The sequence below is a fragment of the Macrosteles quadrilineatus genome, unplaced genomic scaffold (assembly GCF_028750875.1).
Source record: "Macrosteles quadrilineatus isolate MER2022 unplaced genomic scaffold, UCM_ALF_1.0 Scaffold_2__2_contigs__length_208266976, whole genome shotgun sequence".
Lineage (NCBI taxonomy): Eukaryota > Metazoa > Arthropoda > Insecta > Hemiptera > Cicadellidae > Macrosteles > Macrosteles quadrilineatus.
In genome coordinates this window covers 105,535,034-105,555,882 of record NW_026542595.1, presented here as the reverse complement: position 1 = coordinate 105,555,882, position 20,849 = coordinate 105,535,034, and the positions used below count along the sequence as shown (strand labels likewise).

The window sequence follows — 20,849 nt, the reverse complement described above, 5'->3', positions numbered from 1 at the left end:
TTCACAAATATGGAAACAAATCTGTATTTTTAAAATCGTAAAATTAGAAATAATCTGTTTTTGAAATTGGTTGTTAACATTGGCTCAGCAATTTTTTAAATCAACAATATTTTTAACCCCTTTAACAGGGTAGGGGATGTGGGTGATTTATTTTGTGATAACAACCCCTATTGAGTAACCCCTTATTTTGAAGAGTTCTAATTTTTAAGGCATTTTCAAAGAACCAACATTGTCTCTTTTGCACATTGATCCCGTTGTAAGGCACGGGTATAGCTGCTAGTATTTTTTAACAATGTAAGAAGATTATTTACACTTAAATTCAGTGCTAAAATTACTCGTTTATAAATAGCCAATATTGGGGTAAAAAATGATGATCGAAAATGTTTGATTAAATTCTAATTTACATAAAATAAATATAATAGTTTGAAATACTTAGTAGTTATAATATTGTTTGAAATGTTAAAATTGGCAAGGAAGGCTTTGCAAACAGCGTTGCTGGAAAATATACTAATCTTTCTTCCCGTTGCGAAGCACGGGTGCAGCAGCTAGTAGAAAATGAATGTCACATAATTTTTAATAGGCTATACAATAGTCGAGCATGGTTCAAGGACTAACAGATTATTTCACAACTTAGCACTTCAAGGACTCGCTATCTGCCACTGAGGTTCCAGTCATCCATCATTTAGTCAGTAGGACATCGAAGTTCATGTCTGCAACTATTAGGAGCTCCAAAACGAACAAGGTACATTGTTTCCACAAACTGTAATATCTTAATTTGTCTTTTTGCTTCGCAGAAAAATAATGAGATAAGAAAATACTGAGTCTTTGGTTGGTTGAGAATTCTTTTTACAGTATTGATGAGTTTTATGAAGCTGATAGTAGCATGCTGTTTATGTTAGATTAGACTAAACTCCTTTTACCATGCTTATTTATTTATTCATTTATTTCTGTGGCGATCTAGTGTTCTATAATTTGATATATTTGAGTCTATAAATTAGTCTTTATATTAGGTTTTAATAACACCTTTGTTCCTGTGATAGCTTTTACTGTTCAATTTTTGAGAGGTGTATCACTCCTTTGCATGTTGTTCATGCTTGCTCAGGCCAACTGTAATGTATTTTATGTATTGCTCGTAGCTTTATTTTAATTTTTACATAACACCCTTGTACTTGTTCATTATTATTACTTCTTTATTTATGTATTCCTTTGCCTAGGCTAGTTTCCATAATGCTTGTAACAGTGTTTTACATTTGCATGTATTGTTTTTTGTCATTGTATTTTATTGCATGTTGCATGACAAGATCTCATATGTTTGACCAATAGAACCATATGTCCAATAACATATGTTTTATGTGACTACATTTTTTAAAAATATTCTAATATTTACTCTTTTGCGTACATGCAAATGGGCGTAAAACCAGTTTTAGCTCGAAAATATCAAATTGTTTACAATTTTAGTTCTAGATTGTGGGTTGAGCGTCTTTTAAAACAAATATAAAGCACATTAAAATTGTGGGTTGATTTGCAAGTTGTATGTTATCAAAATTTTTATTTACCATACGACCACACGTCCATTGTTGCTTAATCTCCTTTTACACTATGCAGAAATAACAGGATTGGGATGGCTGAACCAGTTTTAGCTTCAAAATGTCAGGTTACTTGTAGCTTAAGTTCTTGTAAGGCGATTTATAGCTAGTAAAAGTTTACACGATATCCGGTAAGGAAATGCAAAAAACTTAGGAATAGATTTTACGGGTAAAAATAAAACTAAAATCAATTTCAAACATTTAAAAGTAGACTAATAAAGAGATTTTTATGGATTTTGTTATACGATTTGAAATAGCCATAAACCATTTGCGTAAAATTAATCATTAGTAAACGGCATCAGCTATCTGACACACTTTTCCCATTGGCTTGCCAACAACCCTACATAGGTAAGTGGTGGGAGAAAATATGGTATTATATTGGTAACATCGGAAATGTTATTCTTAAACTGTGATTTTTACTGAAATAGGGGGTTTTCAGTTTTGCTTAGAGTTAAAAGAACTACAACATACACTTTTTTATCAAATCCTTTTGGGCCGTTTTTGGAAAAATTATACTTTCCTTATTTTATGGAAAATCACTATAAGAAACTAAATAAAACCTGGAGATACCATAGACTGATACCCACATAACAAATTTCATCAAGTCGAAATACATGTCTGCCTGTAGCTCTGTACACATCCACACATACACACACAGACATCCATCAAAAACTTAAAGTCGTTACAAAAACAGTTAATACAAAAACAAAACATTCTTCATATTGAAAGAAAGTATAAATGTTTTTATTAAAAAATGGTGGTCATTATAAATGTTATAACTTAAGTTACTTATAATTGATTATGGTTGATCTTGTGAAAGAATGTTAATAATTTTATATAATAAGATTTTAGAATTTTTCTATCAAACGAAATCAATATCGAGCTCAAATAATAAATACCTGAAAAATTACGACTTTTAGTTCGTTTCACTCAAATACATTTAACATATTTAATATCAACCGGATTTAGTACCGATATAGCAAAAACAAGATATAAGATTGAGTGGGGAATTGAAACCAAGATTGGTACGAGAGTAATATAAGTGTGCTATTACATTAACAGCATGGATAGTGGTACAAACAAGAGTACTGCGTGAGTTGTGGTGTGGAAAATTAAAATTGAGTTGTCCCAGCGAGTCTCAATCAACCAGAACTCGGTTCACCAGTTTATGGAGATAAGATAAGGCGGCCAACTTCCTTTGTGACCCAGCCTAGTTATATCAAATATGTTTAAGAGCTGGTTGTATAGAACATTGAATGTATAATGACCAAATGTTTTAAAATACAACCTTCAACATCTTTTTTGAATCACTTCAACCATATTTTCAATATAAAGCTGATGAGGATACCATACAACTTATGCATATTCTAAACATGAGCCAAATAATAAAAAAAATAGTTATTTTATTGAATTCAAGTTTTTTTAGAAGGACGTAATATCTATGAATGAAACCTAAAACCGAATAGGCTGCCTTACTAGTGGTTAACGCATGGCAAATATAAATTAACTTTTGAAAACAACACCAAGATCTTTAACACTGACTTTCTACATTTGATAACACCATCCATTGTATAAGGAAAGTTCACGATAGTTTGGCTAGTTTTACTTTTGTGAGTCATAATAACCATTTAATTATACATGATATATTGTCTTTACTAAAATCAATTAGTTCATCAATATTAGATTTTAGCTGTTAAAAACCCAAGATGGTGTCGACTTTTTTTAAATTTTCAAATCGTAGGCGAAAATTAAAATACGACTATGTTTTGGGTTGTATAATTTACTAGCAGAGCACCCGTCCTTCGTACGGGGTTGGCATTTAAGTATAAAACGCTTATTGCAGTTATACTCAAATTTTGCGTTTGCAATGGGGGAGGACACAGTTTGATAAAATTTGGTTCATAAATTTATGGTACGATATAGTATAACACATCTACCATTGCCATAATGTTCTACCACTGCAAATTAACAATAGAAAAACATAAATTATCAAATATTCGCATGATATCACAAATTATTCATTAAATTAAAAACTCAAACCTTACTGTAAACAATCCTACTTTAACAGTTCTCATTGTGTATCACTGCTTTTTGTTGCTGCTTAGTTCAAATTAGCTGTTGCCATATATAAAAAAAACAAATTAATAATAGTGCTGCACCCTGTTGGGAAGCCTTGTAACTTTTAATGCTATTGCATATTATAGAACCAACTTGTACAGTTCAAACAGCTGACTAAATACTTTAATCCCCTTTAAATATGAATACACATAAGGTTAACACGGGGAACTACAGAGCCACAGGGGCGGAGCCCGAAATTATTTTTGAGATATAAGAATATGCCTAAATATTAATTGGGAATGTGAGTTATCATCATGCCAAATTTCAGGCCAATCCGTCCAGTAGTTTATGCGTGATTGAGCAACACACAGAAAAACACACAAACTTTTAGATTTATAATATAAGTAAGATAAAGAATAAAAAATAAAGGCTCTAAATGTCCTTGGGGTACACCTGAGGAGGCCACCAGAAATGATTAACTCTATCAAATACTTTTTTGAATTCTCTGTACACAAAATCAACGTGAATGTTTTGTTAAATAGAATTTATAACGTAATGTAAACATTTTATCAAATTCTTATTAATTAATCTACCAGGAAGAACTATGTTGATAATGAATGATAATATTTTATACGTGACCGAACAATATGATGTACAGTATAGTATGTACTCAAAGACCGTGGCTAACTGAAATAGGTCGATGATTTTTTATCATTTTGAACACCTTTTTTAATTGCGACTACTTTTACTATCTTCCAAATGTCTAGAAAACAATTTTTTTTTTTCAAAGATGAAAATGAATTGAAGTGTATTGACTAAAATATCAGCACAGTCCTTTGAAAAATAAGGAAAAACATCATCAGCACCTAATGATCTTTTTGATTTTAGTTCTTTTCAAAGCATTTTAAAACCTTTATTTCACCAATCTCAGAAATTATCAATGAATTGACATTCGCCATGTCGAGCAGAGCACCTGGCGTACAAGGTCGTTGGGTTTGTAAATAGATTGATAGAAATTAACCAACGCCTTTGCTATCTTATCATTTAGCTAAATTTCCTCATCCTAAGATTGCATCGTTCGAGTACCTTTATCAATTGACAAGGTTACTGACCTATCGTCAATCGATCCTACGATTTCTCGTGGATAACTAGTTTCTTTTTATTTTAACCTATTTTAGAATATCATCTGATTTTCTATTGATGTTATATACTCATAGAAACGACGAATTGTACTTTTGCAGACTATAACCTCGTTGCTGTTGGGCCACTGTAAGTGTTAAATTATGTCAAACTTTTCCACTATAAGAGGCATAATTTCAAATTTTATTCCGCCTTTTAGTAAAAGTGAGTTATTAAGAATTAATTATATCAGTGGTGAAACAAGAAATTAATGACCAGCATTCGATGCACCAGATTTATGTTAACTCATGAATGGGATAGGAGTCCCAGGGTTTGGCTACGGCTCACACATAACCTTAGGTAGTCCATTTAAACATGTATGACGACAATATCACTATAAGCCATAACTTAAACCTAATCCAATGCTGATTACATTACCAAGATCAAACCTGACCAAAATATTTCTTAAAAAGAAAATCCCAACATCAAATAAATAAAATAAAATAAAAACAAGCAGCAGCAAACCTGCAGACTTAGCGAATCTCCATTTGCCTGATTGGATTAACACTAAAATGTCTCCTAAAAATTCCCTATTTAAACAGAACTAGTTTAACGAGTACTTAGGTTTGCTGCAACTGGGAGGGTAAAAAAGGTTTTTTTTTTTGTTGTAAAATGTTAATACTATAGTTTAGTAAGAAATTAATGTATTTTCCAAATTTGATCAAAACATGTTAATAAACAAGCAAAATACAACAGTTGACTTATTCTCCATAAAAAATAACATGGGAATTTGTAATTTACAATTTTTAACGCTTCAATATACTAAATAATTTGTTTTTTAAGCTCTACAAAATGGTTTGGAAAGAAATGTGAAATTTTGTCTTTTTAGGGTTTCAAAATGGGAATACCCTATTTTTGCCCCATAAAACCCCCCATTAACCCTCGTTCCCATAGTCTAATAATGCTGGTTCGCGAACTCGTTCGAATAAATATAGGTTTACACGTTTTTACAAAATTTCATCAAAATCGGATCATTTTGCTCGCGTTATCATGCTAACGGACATATACATGAATTTGAATGGATGGTGTTTTTGGATTCTAGAGACTTCAAAACGAAAAGGAAATCGGTCCTGGGTCCAGGTCTTACCATGAGTACTACGGAAATAGCTTATTCCCTATATAAGAAATTCTCTAAAAACAAGAGAACTTATGAAAATTGTGGTCGTTGAACAATACAAATTATTTTCAGTTGCGGACAGTCGTTTAAAGATGCTGTCCCCAATAATCGCGGTCTAGTGTTATTAGGCAACGGAAGTTCTAGAGAGGAAGGAAGCTTACCAACAATATTTTGTCTACACGAGAGTAGTTTGATGGCTAAAGAAATAACTTGAATTAGGGCTCCAATGTTCTTTGTATTTTGCAAATGGTTTTTAGTGTGAGTGGATTGCTGACAAATTATGACGTATTTACCTCATGCAAGTAGTGAAACTTAAAGGTAAATTCATTTTGCGAATATTAGGACTATATACGTTTTTATTGTTTCAGGGTCAATGGTGCCAGTTAACTATGGCTCAACCTGCTGTCGTTTTGGAAGAATTTTAAGCTGATGTCTTCCTGAGGAGTTCATAGAAATCAGCAAATTATAATTATATAATTATTGGCCTCAAGAGCTTATCCTACTGGAGTAGCAGCACTTAAAATGCCGTCCAGAAGATCTTCTGATGATCCAATGCAACATGAAGAAAAATTAAGACTTGAATCAGAAAATGAGGCGAGCAATAACATCGAGAAAAAAGAACCTGTTCCCATTAAGATTGAATACTATTCACCCGAGAAGATTTTCTGTGATGAGTACATTAAAGATGGTGAGACACGAGAAAATAAGCCAGAAGGGATGGCTGGAACCGACAACATTGATTTAATAATGTCATTTTACCATTGCAGATATACAAGAGAAAATATCCAAGGAACATACAATGAAATGAATAATTATTCCAGAAATGCTGGAGCATTGCAGTTGTATAAAAAAGATGGAAGAACAAAGTACACCATACCAGGCAAAGAGGGAAAGGAATACAATACTATTTCACGTACAGTAGCGTATGGAAAATGTACACTGGGTCATACTGAGAGGATCTTGATGAGAAAAGTGCTGGATGTTCTAATTGAAGATGAGTGTAAGAGATTAGGTATCCCTCCACGGCCTAGTGACTACAAGAAAGCCTACAATGACGATTACCAAGTTTTAGAAAATATGACAGAGAAAGCCAATGAATACAAAAAATATTTAGAAAGCAAAGAATTGATAGTCAAGATGTGGTCTGAGCGACCGCCATGTGAAGGAAAGGATGGTATAGGGGAAGATTGTTCTACTTTTATTCAAAATATATGTCCTGCGGGCAGTCAGTATGGCTACATAGTTAAAGATTACAATCCAAACGAATCGGATAAAATCGAACTAGTACGCCATGCGTTTGAAAGGTTATTCATCGCCTATCTAATACACTCACAAACAAATGTAAAGTTTCAGTACTATCTACCAAACACCATTTTCTCTTCCCTGAATAAACCTGAAGAAATGGCTGGTCCTAGCAACATTCATTTAGTGACATCGTTTTATCACAGCAGATATAATGAGGAAAATCGTATAAGACCTCATGGGGAAAACTTTTCTTTGAACGCTGGAGCAGTACAGCTGTACAAAGCTGATGGTACAACTGAACACCACATACCAGGGAGAGAGGGCAAGGAATATAACATTTTATCAAGTGAATGTGTTTGTGAGGAGTTGATGGCTATAGTTTTGAAAGACCTCAGAAATGAAAATGTCGGTAATACCCAAACAAGTGAAAACTCTACCGATATTCAAATAACAAAACCTTCAAAACACTTCAAACCTGATCCTATCATGTGCAGACAATATTTGGAGAAGAATAACTTGATCGTCAAGATGTGGTACGAACGATTACGCGTGTGGTGTGTTAAATTCTTAATTGACATTTGTCCAGCGGGAAGTCAATTCGGTTACATAGTTGATGAGCATTTTGATCCAGCAGGATATGACAAACAAGTAAAATATGCTTTTGATGAATTTCGTTTAGCTTTTGAACAAAATTGCAAATCTTTGGATTAAGCATGAAGTGATTCGCAGAACGATTGACTTTGATTATCACTAGAAGATTCAAAAAGAAGATTTTTATTTATTAGAATTTCAAACAATAATTGAATTATTTGATTATGTGTTAAACTAAAATTTGAGATGCCGCACTACTTAAACCCAGGGCTCAGTCAAATACCTCTAAAGGGAAAAAAAATAAAAAATAAATTGTTTTTAATTCTTTTTAATATGAACAAAGCATTATTTTGAAAATTTGCACGTAGACAGAAACAGCTTATTTTAATTATAATTCTTTTACTTTCTCCCCCTATTAAACCTATAAAATAACGGGAACGTCGGGTTTTCTCGAAAATGGATTTCAGTCCTTTAAATTCTGAACTAAATGGTACAAATCCCACTACCGTAAAAATTGCGGTTCTAAAGCTATTGCAACTTATGCTATTTACCCATAAAAACCTCATAAAATTACAAATATCGGATTTTAGAAAAATAGCAGTTTCGACTAAAAATATTGTCCTTTAATTTTTTTACTAAATTGGATTTTAAGGGAAAAACTGGTATTGATTAAATCTAATATGATATGGCCCTTATATCAAATGTAAAAAAGATAATGACTTAGATTTTGTGTTTTCATAATATTTGCTCAATCAATCAATTAATTAATTTGTATTAATGTTAGTGAATTCAAGTAAACGTATGGTTATTTGTTTAAAATGTAATGAAGAAAATGACTTACGTTAGATTTTGTGGTAATTATGGACTGTGGTTGAAATATCGTACTTGTGAAATGATTTTTTAATTTTTTATCATCATTAAAGTTCGTTTTACCTTTTCATGCATGATTTAATTTTGTATTAGAAAAACCATTTACAAAGTTATTTTCAAGGTTTGCTTTAGTCAGTGTTAAGTTAATGATTATCACGTAAAAATAAATAAATTTCTATTAAACTCGGAGCAATAACAATTTTTAGATTAATTCAAATAAAATTACGGACTTTGAAGTCACAAAGTGACGTTGGCTGAACGTTAAAAAAACAAAATTGTTCAATTGAACTTAGTCTTATTATTATATTATCTATAATTTCAATATGAGATTGGAATTACTGATTCCCCTTAGTCAATACAAAGCTAAGGTAGTACGTAGATTATATATAATTTTAAATACATTATTAGATTGTGAGGCAATTGAAGTCTGTATATTACAGATTGAGTACCCGTTTAAAGGTTTGCTTAAGTTTGCTTGTTTGTCTAAGAGCTTTGTCAATGTTTTTCCTTCCTTGGCTAGATAGAATTATTTAAATTGAACAGGAAATAGCTATTTTATAAGTAATACCCATTTTCGTACTATTCAATTTGTCAGAAATCATTAGTACTTCAATACAAATATTCTAAAGATTATGTTCTTAAGCTATTTTAAAATTTAGTCATTAAATTTGCACGCTAATATATGTATTGTTTTATCTGTATTAAGTTTGAATTGTAATTTTAGTATACTGTATTTCCATGATTATATATATCAAAATTGCTACAATTTGTTTATCTCCTACTTCTATACCTAACCAATTAACCATTTAAAAAATGTTAACCTTGTGGTGTTTTCCTAATAGAGCATTTGTTAATGATTTCCCATACTTGGTTGATTACTTGAGTTATATTTGAAGAGTGTGAAAGACATGAACTCGGTTGACACTTGTTATTATCTTTTTTTTAATACATAAATCGGTAATGTTTTGGTTATTGTCCATTTTATTTAAAATACAAGTTAAAATACTTGTTGAAACTTACTATGTAAGCAGCATGTATATAAATATAAGCAGTATAAATATATATATAAAAGGAAGTGTATCCTTTGCTCCTTGAACATAAATTGGAAGGCTTAACAGTATAGCTTTGACAAAACTGATATTAAAGGTAAACGAAAAACATTAAGGAATTCGATTTGCAATACAAAATAGCCACAATCAATCTCAACTGACAAAGACAATCTTTCATTTTACGTGACTTGCTCACGTCTAGCAAATTTTTAGCATATTATGTTTGTAGTCAACTTTTACAGAAAATAATACAACACAAATTTTGGTAGGATATAAATTATTGGAGCACGTTTCAAGGATTGTAACAGATTATGTATTTTACAAAAGAGTTCCGTTTAAACTTTTACTGTTCTAAACAAGACGGTAAATCTATATACAAGATGGTAAGTGGTGATCGATTTTGATTGGTCACTCCAAACATCATCAGATCCAATAGGCGAATGAGATTATTTCACAAGTAGGCACTTCAAGGTCTCGCTATCAGCAACTGTGATTCGGCCGTTATTGAGTCAGTAGGGCATCAAACTTCTAGTCTGCAACTGTTAGGAACTCCAAAACGAACAAGGTACACATTTCACATAAGTTATAATGTCTTAATTTGTTTTTCAATCGAATTTTATATGACACTAAATTATTTTGCCAACTATATATAATAAAATTGGTTATACATCTTCTATTTGCCACTAGTGCACAATAATGTGTGGCATACATGTAAACTTTGTGTAAAACCAGTTTTAGCTCCAAAAATGTCAAATTATTTACAATTTGAGTCGGGGATTGTATGTTGAGGGTTTTATGAGACAAATATAAAATAGCCACGTTAGAACTGTAAGTTGATATGCAAGTTTGATGTGACCAAATGTTTTAGTAATCATACAATCAACGCTCATCGTTGTACATTTCTCTTTATGATTATTGCGCAACACTTTGCAGAAATAAAACAGAATTAGGATGGTGAAAATCAGATTTTACTTCAAAAATTTCAGGTTGTTTACAATATTAGTAGGACATTTGTAGGTTAAAGTTTTTGTGAGGTGAATATTAACTAGTGAAATTTCCTGCGCTTCTCATGAGGAAATGTAATAATTTAGGAAACTAAAATAAATTTTAACATTTATCATATAAACGCTTCGATAGCGAGACATCTGTCATCAACTTTTTTCTCCATTCAAACCTTTAATAGTAGCCTAATAAAGATAATTTTATGTATTTTGTTATACCATTTGAAATAGCAACTAACTATGTGTGACAAATAATCATTAATAAACGGCATCAGCAATCTGACACATACTTTCTCCCACTAGCTTGCCAACAACCCTTATCAAACGGTGGGAGAAAATATGGTATTTTATGGGTAAAATTGGAAATTTACAATCAAATAAAACTATTTATAAGGTAATTTGACAATACATTGCATTAGCTAAGTCAAACATCAAATAATTAGAAACCATGCTACTTGACTATTTCCTTCTGGTTTTTAAGAGGCAAAGAGAAAGATATTTAAAAATTTATTTCTACTAACTGATTAAAGTTTATATCTTCAAACTTCTACTATTTACACGTCATGGTCAAGGCCCTGTGTTTTAATATCTCCTGTATGATGTAACACGATATTTTAATAACGTTGTTTTATGCATAGTTTAAATTTTGAGTGGTCAAAATCTGTGGTCACCGGTGAGTTTCACAATTGAGTGGTCACCGAATCTACTACCAATTTCAAAGAAATAGTGAGGTTATAATATTGTGATTTAGTATATTACGGTTATATAATTCCGTAGTAAAGTGTGTTAAAAAAAAGATGTAATATGTTTAGGGATTGGTAATTATGAGAGCTTTTGAGTGAATATGGGCGAATACGGGGGTTTCTGTTTCGGTGAATAGTAAAAGATTTTGTGTTACCAAGGCTCGCCTTTCAAAATTCAACCTTTCAAAACCCTCAGATTTCAAGAATCTAGATCGATGGAAGAGTCAAAATTTAAGATTCTTGAAGAAACTGTTCAACAGGCGTTTAGGCAAAGGAATTTCTTTAACTTCCCTTTTAAAAAAAAATAAAAATAATTTTTGCTTAGTATTTTCATAACACCAGGTATAACATACGCTAAATGGCAATAGATAAGTCCGTAATATGCTGATATAAAAACCTCATTATTAGCAGATTTATTTAAACTAACCATTACAAAAATGCCAGTACTTAATTTCTTTGAAACCTGTTTAACGTGATTTTAGAAATCGAAATTTTCATCTAGGGCCAGTCCCAGAAACTTTGTCAGTTGGGTAATCTGTTGTGCCATTTAAAATTAGACTGAAACCATTAAAGCATCTTTTTGAGATAGAAAAAGTGCATGAGCAGTGTTTTTTGGTGTTGACGAAAAGATAATTGTTATCAAATCACTCAATTAAATTAATGGGTTCACAAAAGGTCGTGAGTTGCAACCTCTTGATATCGCGACCGGAAATTGATAGTGAGTCATCATCAGCAAATAGTGTTGCTGTAGCGGTTGATGTGCATGATTAGGATGTTAAAACATGAGAAATAGTGTGGGTCCTAACAAAGAGCCTTGGGGCACTCCTCAAAATGATGGTCTTAACAGAGGAACAGGGGCAAATGAACCCGAATCTACTACCTGTGTTCTGCCACGCAGTAAGCAATCCAACTCAAGGCTACTCCTCTGATTCTTACTTTATCCATGTGCCATAGTATGTCATGATTGACTGTATCAAACGCCTTTCTCAGGTCAAAAAATATTCGTGCTGGATAGTATTGTAATTAAAATCTCTTACAACTCTGTTTAAGAGGTCAAACACAGCAGTTAGGGTGGAATTTCCTTAGAAAACATGCATTTTAGATAATAACAATAACTTTTGAACCGTAATATTAACAGTAACGTTGTTGTTAATGCTTTGTTTAGAGTTCATTGGACTACCACATACTGCATTTTGATTCAAATTGTTCGGGCCGTTTTTTGAAAATTCTATTTTCCGTTATTTTATCGGTTTTATCAAAAAATCACCATAAAAATCACAAAATGAAAAAAACACCGGTAGATACCATGGATTGGTACTAACATACCAACATATATTTAGGTTCATACTGTTAATTCATAGCTAACTATATGCGTTACAAGTGTTATTATACATATCTCTTATTTACTTTCAGTAAATTTAATAACACGTACAATGCTGATCAAGAAGTTATTCAAAAACAAAGAAAAATCTTTTGACGAAAACAATACTTTCTCTATATACTCTATATGGAGTATTATCTATTCTACAGTGTATATTTTATATTTATAATGGCTGAAAATTTGATACAATTTGAAGTGTTAGTTTCAAATTTGTGGCTATTTAAAATATTATAACTTAAGCTACTGAAAAGTGATTGATTTTATGAAAGAAATAAAAGACTTTCTTATATTTATATTTTAGAATGATTCTGTTAAACAATACCTATTTCGAAAAGTTCAAATAATAAATAGCCTAGCATTATTATACAGGGTGATTGAAATAAGTGTGCCAGCTGTTTTATTCGAAAGTTATAAGAGATATTGAAAAACTGTATAATATTACTGCCTTGGATTTTTTTATTTAAAAAAATTGGTCAAGTTCAAAAATAATTTTAGCCTCAATTATTCCAACATGGCCGCTTACTTAGATTTTTATATGAAAGACCCTATATTTTATGAGTTTTTAGAAAGTAAATGTCATTTAAAAACGTTTTTATTCCTGGCATTTTTCTTTTAAGCTACTCATTTATGAGTTACAGCGTGTTAAAACTAAAACAAAATGACTTGTGGTGTACATTTTGCGTCTTGCATGTCCTATACGAGTAGGTTTAGAGGGAAAATGCTAAGAGTAAACAAGGTTTAAAATTGCTTCTAATCCTAAAATGACTATTAGATAAAGATATTGATTCTATTATTTAAAAAATGGCAGCCATTACCCAAAAATAACAGAAGGTTTCAAAAAAGAGAACTATTTATTTTATGGGGTTTATTGAATGTAGATGCAATTTTAGGACTTATTTAATCTCTTAACCTGCTCAATTAGGAGGTAAATGGCGCAGATTGTACAGTGTACACTGCAAGTAATTTTTTTCTTTGTTGTAACTCCTAAATGAGTAGCTATAGAGAAAAAATGCCAGGAATAAAAACGTTTTTAAATAGCATTTAATTTTTAAACAATGCATAAAATATAATGTCTTACGTAAGAAAAATCAAAGTTGGCGGCCATAATGGAAATATGGCGGCTTATTATTTTTTCAACCCGACCAAAAGTTTTTAAAATAAAAAATCCAAGCCAGTTACAATTGAAATTTTTCGATATATCTTACAAATTTCGAGTAAAACAGCTGGCACACTTATATCGATAAACCTGTATATATGATTGCTTAAGCATCACTATATATATGATTGGGGAATCTGATCGGATATAGTATTAGACCTAGATGAGTCGTTGTTTGAGAATTTCTGACGGTTAAAAACACGATTTTGGCTACAAGACACACTCGTATTATCAATTTGATTTCTTGCGTTAACCTTATTAAATCTGTTGTCATCTTTTTCAAACCCAGCTGAGGCTAGCCCTTTTAAACATTCTGTGTGTGACGAAAATTTCACTAAGCCATAACTTTAACCTAATCCAATGCTGAGGAAAACATTACCAAGACCAAACCTGGTTAAAATGTATCCAAACGCAAACAAAATACCAACTCTCAAAAAAATAAACAATAGAACTTTTTTAACTAGCGGTCATATAACAACAAAATTCTTTGCAGACAGATGTTAAAAATTACCGTCACCAATAATCGCTGCCTGGTTAGCATATATCGAGGTAATGATGGACATTGGCAACGGATATATAGAGGAAGGAAGCTTACTCTCAATTCTTTGTTAGCACGAGAGTTGTTTGATCCCTAAAGTAAAATTGATACAATTTTTTACATTGAATGGACACATCCTTCGAATTCGACAATGTACAGTTGTATTCAGTCAGTCACCCTGGCTTCGGTTAGGACTCAAACAGTTTGTAAAGATTTATGTGTTAGCAATACTTTTTTATATGTTAGCACTTTAAGTGTCATTAAAGTGCTAACACATAACGAAGTATTTACAGCATGAAGGTAGCGAAAGTTTAATAAGGTGAATTCATTTAGCGGAAGTAAAAAAGGTTTGTTGTTGTTTCAGGATCAATGGCGCCAGTTTACTAAAAATCAACCTGCAGTCGTTTCGGAAGAATTGTAAGCTCAAAGGAGGTCTAAGAAAACTGAAAATTATATAATTATTGTGTACAAAAATTAATTAATCTGACTGGAGATGGAGAAGACTTAAAAATGTCCAAAAGACCTGCTGATAAACCAACACTAAGTGATGGTAAAAAATCAAAACTTGGAACGGAAAGACTTGTCACTGAGGAAAAGGGACCTGCTTCAATCAATATTGAATACTATCCGCCCGAGTTTATTTTCTATGAGGAGTATACAGATAAATATGGAAATAAACGAGTGAATAAGCCAGAAGGGATGGCTGGACCCAACAACTCTGATTTGGCAAAATCATTTTACCATAGCAGATATACAGCTGAAAATAAAATAGGCACCAGCAAAAGGATGGGGAAATATAAAAAAAATGCTGGAGCATTACAGTTGTATAAAAGAGATAGAGTTACAAAGTACTCTATACCAGGCAAAGGGGAAAAGGAATATACAGCTGTTGCGAAAACGATTTTCACTGATGCTGAAAAACATAAAAATCTCCGTGCCAAAATAAATTCGTTAAAAAATTCTACTGAAAAAATTACATTTGGCCATACCGAGATAATTTCGCTTAGAGAGGCACTGAACGATCTAAGAAATCTTATTAATGAGATAATTTCGCAGGGACTGAACGATGGAAGAAATCATATGGAGATAATTTCGATTAGAGAGGCACTGGACTATCTAAGAACGCAACTAGTTGATACTGAGGGCAATGAAAAAACTACTTTTGGCCATGCAGACGGAATTTCTTTTAAAAATGAACTTAATTCTCTAATAAAGAATCTGGCCAAAGTTGATGTTTATAAAACTACCTTTGGCCATACCGAGAAAATCTTGATGAGAAAAGTGCTGGATGATCTAATTGAAGCTGATCGAAATAAAGCTAATTCTGAGAAATTAGGTATCCCTCCAAAGCCTAGTGACTACAATGACAAAAGTCCCCATGATCATGACTACAAAGTGTTTAACAATTTGATAAACAAAGCTAATATGTACAAGCAATATTTAGAAAGCAAAGAATTGATAGTCAAAATGTGGTCTGAGCGACCGCCATGTGATTGGAAGGAGCGTATAGGGGGAGACTGTTCTACTTTCATTAATGATATATATCCTGAGGGTAGTCAGTATGGCTACATAGTTGAAGATTATAATCCAGAAGATGAAGATAAAACCGATGCAGTACGTGATGCGTTTGAAAGGTTTGTCAAAGCTTATCAAAAATACGAACAACAATCAAACAATCAACAAACAAAAACTAACACTAATCCTGAAGCTGGTCCCAGTAAGTAACATTCATTTAGCGACATAGTTGGTATCATGCCAGATACAATGAGGAAAATTAGATAAGACCTTATGGGGAAAAGCATTCTTTGAACGCTGGAGCAGTACAGCTATACAAAGCAGATGGTACAACTGAACACCACATACCAGGGAGAGAGGGCAAGGAATATAACATTTTATCAAGTGAATGTGTTTGTGAGGTGTTGATGGCTGTAGTTTTGAAAGACCTCAGAAATGAAAATGTCGGTAATACCCAAACAAGTGAAAACTCTGCCGATCATCAAAAAACAAAACCTTCAAAATACTTCAAATCCGATCCAATCATATGCAAACAATATTTGGAGAAGAAGGGCTTGATTGTCAAAATGTGGTGTGAGCGACTACGTGTATGCTGTGTAAAGCTCTTAATTGACACATGTCCAGCGGGAAGTCAATTCGGTTACATAGTTGATGATCATTTTGATGAAGTAGTGTATGAAAAGGGGTGAGGTTCATAACTCCAAGTTTTCATAACTCCAAGTACTTTTAAATACAACATTTCATAACTCCAAGTAAAATTATGTCCAAGTAAATTAAAACCAAAATATCATAAGACCAAGTTTCATAACTCCAAGCGTTCATAGCTCCAAGATTCATAAGTCCAAGTTAAAATAAAACCAAGTAAATTAAAATACAAAATTTCATAACTCCAAACGTACAGATTTGCAAGGACCACAAGTCCAATTTTCATAACTCCAAGGGTTCATAACACCAAGTTTCATAACTCCAAGTGACAATGGGTACAGTCCGTGCAGGAAACGATAACGTACGCACACACACGCACCCATTACACACACACATGCTGGAAGAGAGTTTCCGATGTTGGCGAGACTATTCGAAGTGGTGCGTTCCCTGTCGCTTTGCACGTTCGTCTAAATTGTAATACAAATAGTGAGAGGATGAAATTTACATATTTAAATTCTGCGTAAACTGATGTTTAATACTATATAAATAAAATTTAGTTCGTGCAGATGATTAATTTTTAATAATGAAAAATATGAAAAGGTTGTTCAATGTAAACATGAAAAAGTAAGTGAGCGAGGATTTTTTTTATTTTTTGGTCAGATGAAAACTTTCAGCGAGAAAAGTATAGATGATAAGATGTTCTTCAATTTTTGTTCCAAACATTTTTTCGTAAGACTTTTAGTTTGTCCAATAATCAACTTAGATGACCACCACGAGGTATGAATGAATTAGTTTACGCGCACGGTATTTTAGCAATTGCCGTCTTCCAACAACAATATTAAGGAAATACAGTATTAGTTCACGTTTTAAAATTTCTAAACTATGAAAAATATTTAGTCTTAACTTCTTCAGCTGCATGTACGAAATTTCGAAATTTTTTCTACATAATATTCGTGGTGCACAACGCAAATAAGTCGTAGTGCCTTTTTTCCACTATTTTTCATCTCCTATTTTTCGGAAAAAATTTACACAGGATTAATCCAGGTTAAGGTTTCATCTTGTAGCAAATATAAAATTTGATTATAGTTACAATTACTTGTTCCCTCATAAATCTTTATTCCGTAACAAATATGAGAGTGTATGTTAGCAAAGTAAATTTTACGCAAAATGTCTGTAGTGCATAATGAGTTTAATAAAAAAAAATACCATATTTAAAATTTAAAAAATACTATCTAGATTTGTATGATCCAAACAAGCGGATATAATCTATAGATAGGTCTAAACATTTGGATTTCGAGACTAAATTATCATAGAAATATGTTTTTGAGTAAATACATCTATAGGTACTTAATACCAGATTGTTTTATTTGAGTTAAATCGAAGGTATTTATCATTTAGGTATTATTTAAGTACCTTAATGAGTTAAGTACTTTAATATAAGAATTGATGTCGTCCAGTGGTCAAAACTCGACCACAATCAAAATAAAATATGAACTTATCTATATTCATCCAACGCTGAAAATCAAACATGTGATGATTGTGTACCAGTCTTCAATTTGTTTTGATTTTCTGTATATTTATCGTTGTTATTGCGTCACCAGAATTTTAACTCATAATCCAAATGTTAGTTTTTTGTTTATGTTAAATTCATTTTCGTACTTATTTTTCATCATTTTTTTAATTTATTAAGTTGTTCTGGTTATCTACAGGAAAATATGTTTCTAACAGTATACGTAGATTTTCCTTGCGATGCACACGAGCTGAGAAAAGGGCCTTAAAGAAACATATTTGCCTATTAATATATAGATATAGCTAATACTTGTCATACCAATAAGGAGAATAAATAAGCAGACACAAGAAGGATCTTATTTAAGAAACATAATTTAATGTAGGCTATTCTAATAGCCAGTGAAATTTATTTTTGTAAACCTCACAAGAGAGATAATAGTAATAATAATCGAAAGTATATAGTAAAATTTGTGGGATTCTGTTCACTGCCGCAAACATTTTATCAGTACTGTTCACCTTCGTACTGTAGTACTGGCTCATCCCTTGCTTTGCTTGATACGTTACACGCACAGATCTGTAGTCTTATGTGGACGGGCAAATGCAATGTTTAACCATAGATTAAAAGAAGTAGACATTTTATCTATGGTTTAACAGAGACCACACACCTCTTTGTTTCCCTAGTTGGAACACATAATTCTTCATCCAAACTCTATGGTTCTTGAGAGTCACTTTAATTGTATATACACAACATATGTAAGCAATATCAGTTGTGTGTTTTTAGCTAATTTCCCATATAGGGAATAAGCTATTACTGAAGTACTCATGTAAGACCTGGACCCCGGACAGAATTAATTTTCGTTTTGAGATCCCTAGAGGCCAAAAACACCATCCGTTCCTTTTTTTACATTTTTTAGAGAAATTAAAATATGATATTATGGAGCCATTTATGTTGCAAGCGCTAATAACTGGATGATAGTTAAATAATATGTAGAATTAATTTGTTTGTGGCGTCAAAACATATGTTTATGAGAGTAAGGAATCTGTTACCAATTCTAACTAGTGTACATTTTGCTCGAATTCAAGCAATTGCAAAGTACCGGTATTACAGAAGTTATTTCAAAAACAATAACAGTAATATTTACAATGAGTTTAAAAGAGTCAACTCAAAGCCTACCGGTGTGTATCATATGGAGATACTCACGATGTACATAACAGTAATCAACATTTCCTGTAAATATTTTTACGCCACACTACATTATTTTGACAAACTTCCCATGCAAGGATTTAGTCCAGAAAACAGCTGTTTGCCGCCAGCTTATTCAAATGGGGTTTCATTGCGTACTACTGTGCTGCAACCTGCAATGAGTTTTGCCGGACACCAATCAGCTGATTATACTGTATTTAGGTGGCAGTGAGTGGTTATAAACAAAAACATAACCTCTCTTAGAGGTTATGACTAGTGATTTTTAGTCCTTTAGTTGGTGGAAATATATAAGGATTTGTACGGATTTAGTAGTATGGCGTAAACTATCGTACGTAACTCGTCCAAAATGTGTGTACCGGACTCGTATGGTAATCCCGTACTCGACTTCGTCTCGCACGGGAACGACCACACTCGTCCGGTAAACACTTATTTTCAGGACTAGTAACGTAATATACTATATCATATTTCATAATTTCATAATTTCTGGTGTTGCTTTTTAATGTTTTCTACAAACATTTCCTGACTTATAGCCGCATAAGGTTGTCCATGTTTATCTTCGTTATTGATAAACCTATGCGTGCTACCACCTTTGTCGCCAGCTGTAAGTTTACAAATTTCAGTTATTCTTTAATAAGGATAGAATCTGTTTTTATCACCTTAAGGACTTGCTGTTGTCCGTCACAATTTTATTTGTCCAATTAGTGTATTTTTTGTTTAGTTGCAATAACGTTAATTATATTTACCTGAGAAAATACAGAGTTAAAGACCTTCTGTTGTTCAGTTGATTTTTGTTTCCCTTAGCATTACATGAATAATAATTAAATGCCTTCAGTAAAATGTTAGTAAGGGGCTCTTGGATATTTTCATAGGCTATTATTAAAATTGCTTGACTTGTATGAAAACATAGATTAATGTCATTGACGTACCAGATTTATTTGGCTTTAGAGGGATTTCCTCTGCAATGATCACAAAGTTAAGTCCATGTTTCCTACTAAAAATTGTAGCATTTCGGCTAACATCCTCGTTCATAGTTTGTAGGAATCTGAATCTTGCAGGTGTTCTTCATTATACAGGCTAATGACGATAGTTAATTCTTTAAAAAAATATTATCTCTATTTCTTCTACTAGGGGACGTTCTATGACTTTTAATGTTTCAATAATTTGCAAATGGGTCCTTTCAATGATTTATTTTTTAAAGATTTAATTTTTGTAGGACGCTTTTCTTTGAATTGCAGCATAAATAATTAGGCTGTAACTCCTAAACGAGTGGGTTTATCGAAAAAATGTAAAGAATAAAAAAGTTTTTAAATTGCATGTTCTATCCGAAAACATGATGAAATATAGGGTGTTCTATAAGAAATTTCAAAGTTGGCCGCCATTTTGGAAAATGGCGGCTGAATTTTGAAAATACAAAATCATATTTTTAACTGCCACAAAAAATAAAGGAATGTCCCCCATTTAA

At 32.1% G+C, this 20,849-nt stretch overlaps 2 protein-coding genes across 3 annotated transcripts; both read left to right on the top strand.

The window, feature by feature from the left end:
• The first annotated feature begins 696 nt into the window (after nucleotides 1-696).
• Nucleotides 697-9,315, top strand: LOC128986630 (uncharacterized). The gene is made up of 2 exons (XM_054407091.1): nucleotides 697-742; nucleotides 6,309-9,315. The coding sequence occupies exon 2, from the start codon at nucleotides 6,463-6,465 to the stop codon at nucleotides 7,894-7,896; it is 1,434 nt and encodes a 477-aa protein (XP_054263066.1). The 5' UTR covers nucleotides 697-742; nucleotides 6,309-6,462; the 3' UTR covers nucleotides 7,897-9,315.
• Nucleotides 9,316-10,193: 878 nt separating this feature from the next.
• Nucleotides 10,194-17,488, top strand: LOC128986266 (uncharacterized). 2 transcript variants are annotated; one of them, XM_054406532.1, is made up of 2 exons: nucleotides 10,194-10,260; nucleotides 14,879-17,488. In XM_054406532.1, exon 2 carries the CDS (start codon nucleotides 15,025-15,027, stop codon nucleotides 16,237-16,239), a length of 1,215 nt encoding a protein of 404 aa, XP_054262507.1. In that variant the 5' UTR covers nucleotides 10,194-10,260; nucleotides 14,879-15,024; the 3' UTR covers nucleotides 16,240-17,488. The 2 variants fall into 2 exon arrangements, with proteins under 2 accessions (XP_054262507.1, XP_054262508.1); XM_054406533.1 differs by lacking the exon at nucleotides 10,194-10,260 and adding an exon at nucleotides 12,306-12,336.
• The last annotated feature ends 3,361 nt before the right edge of the window (nucleotides 17,489-20,849 follow it).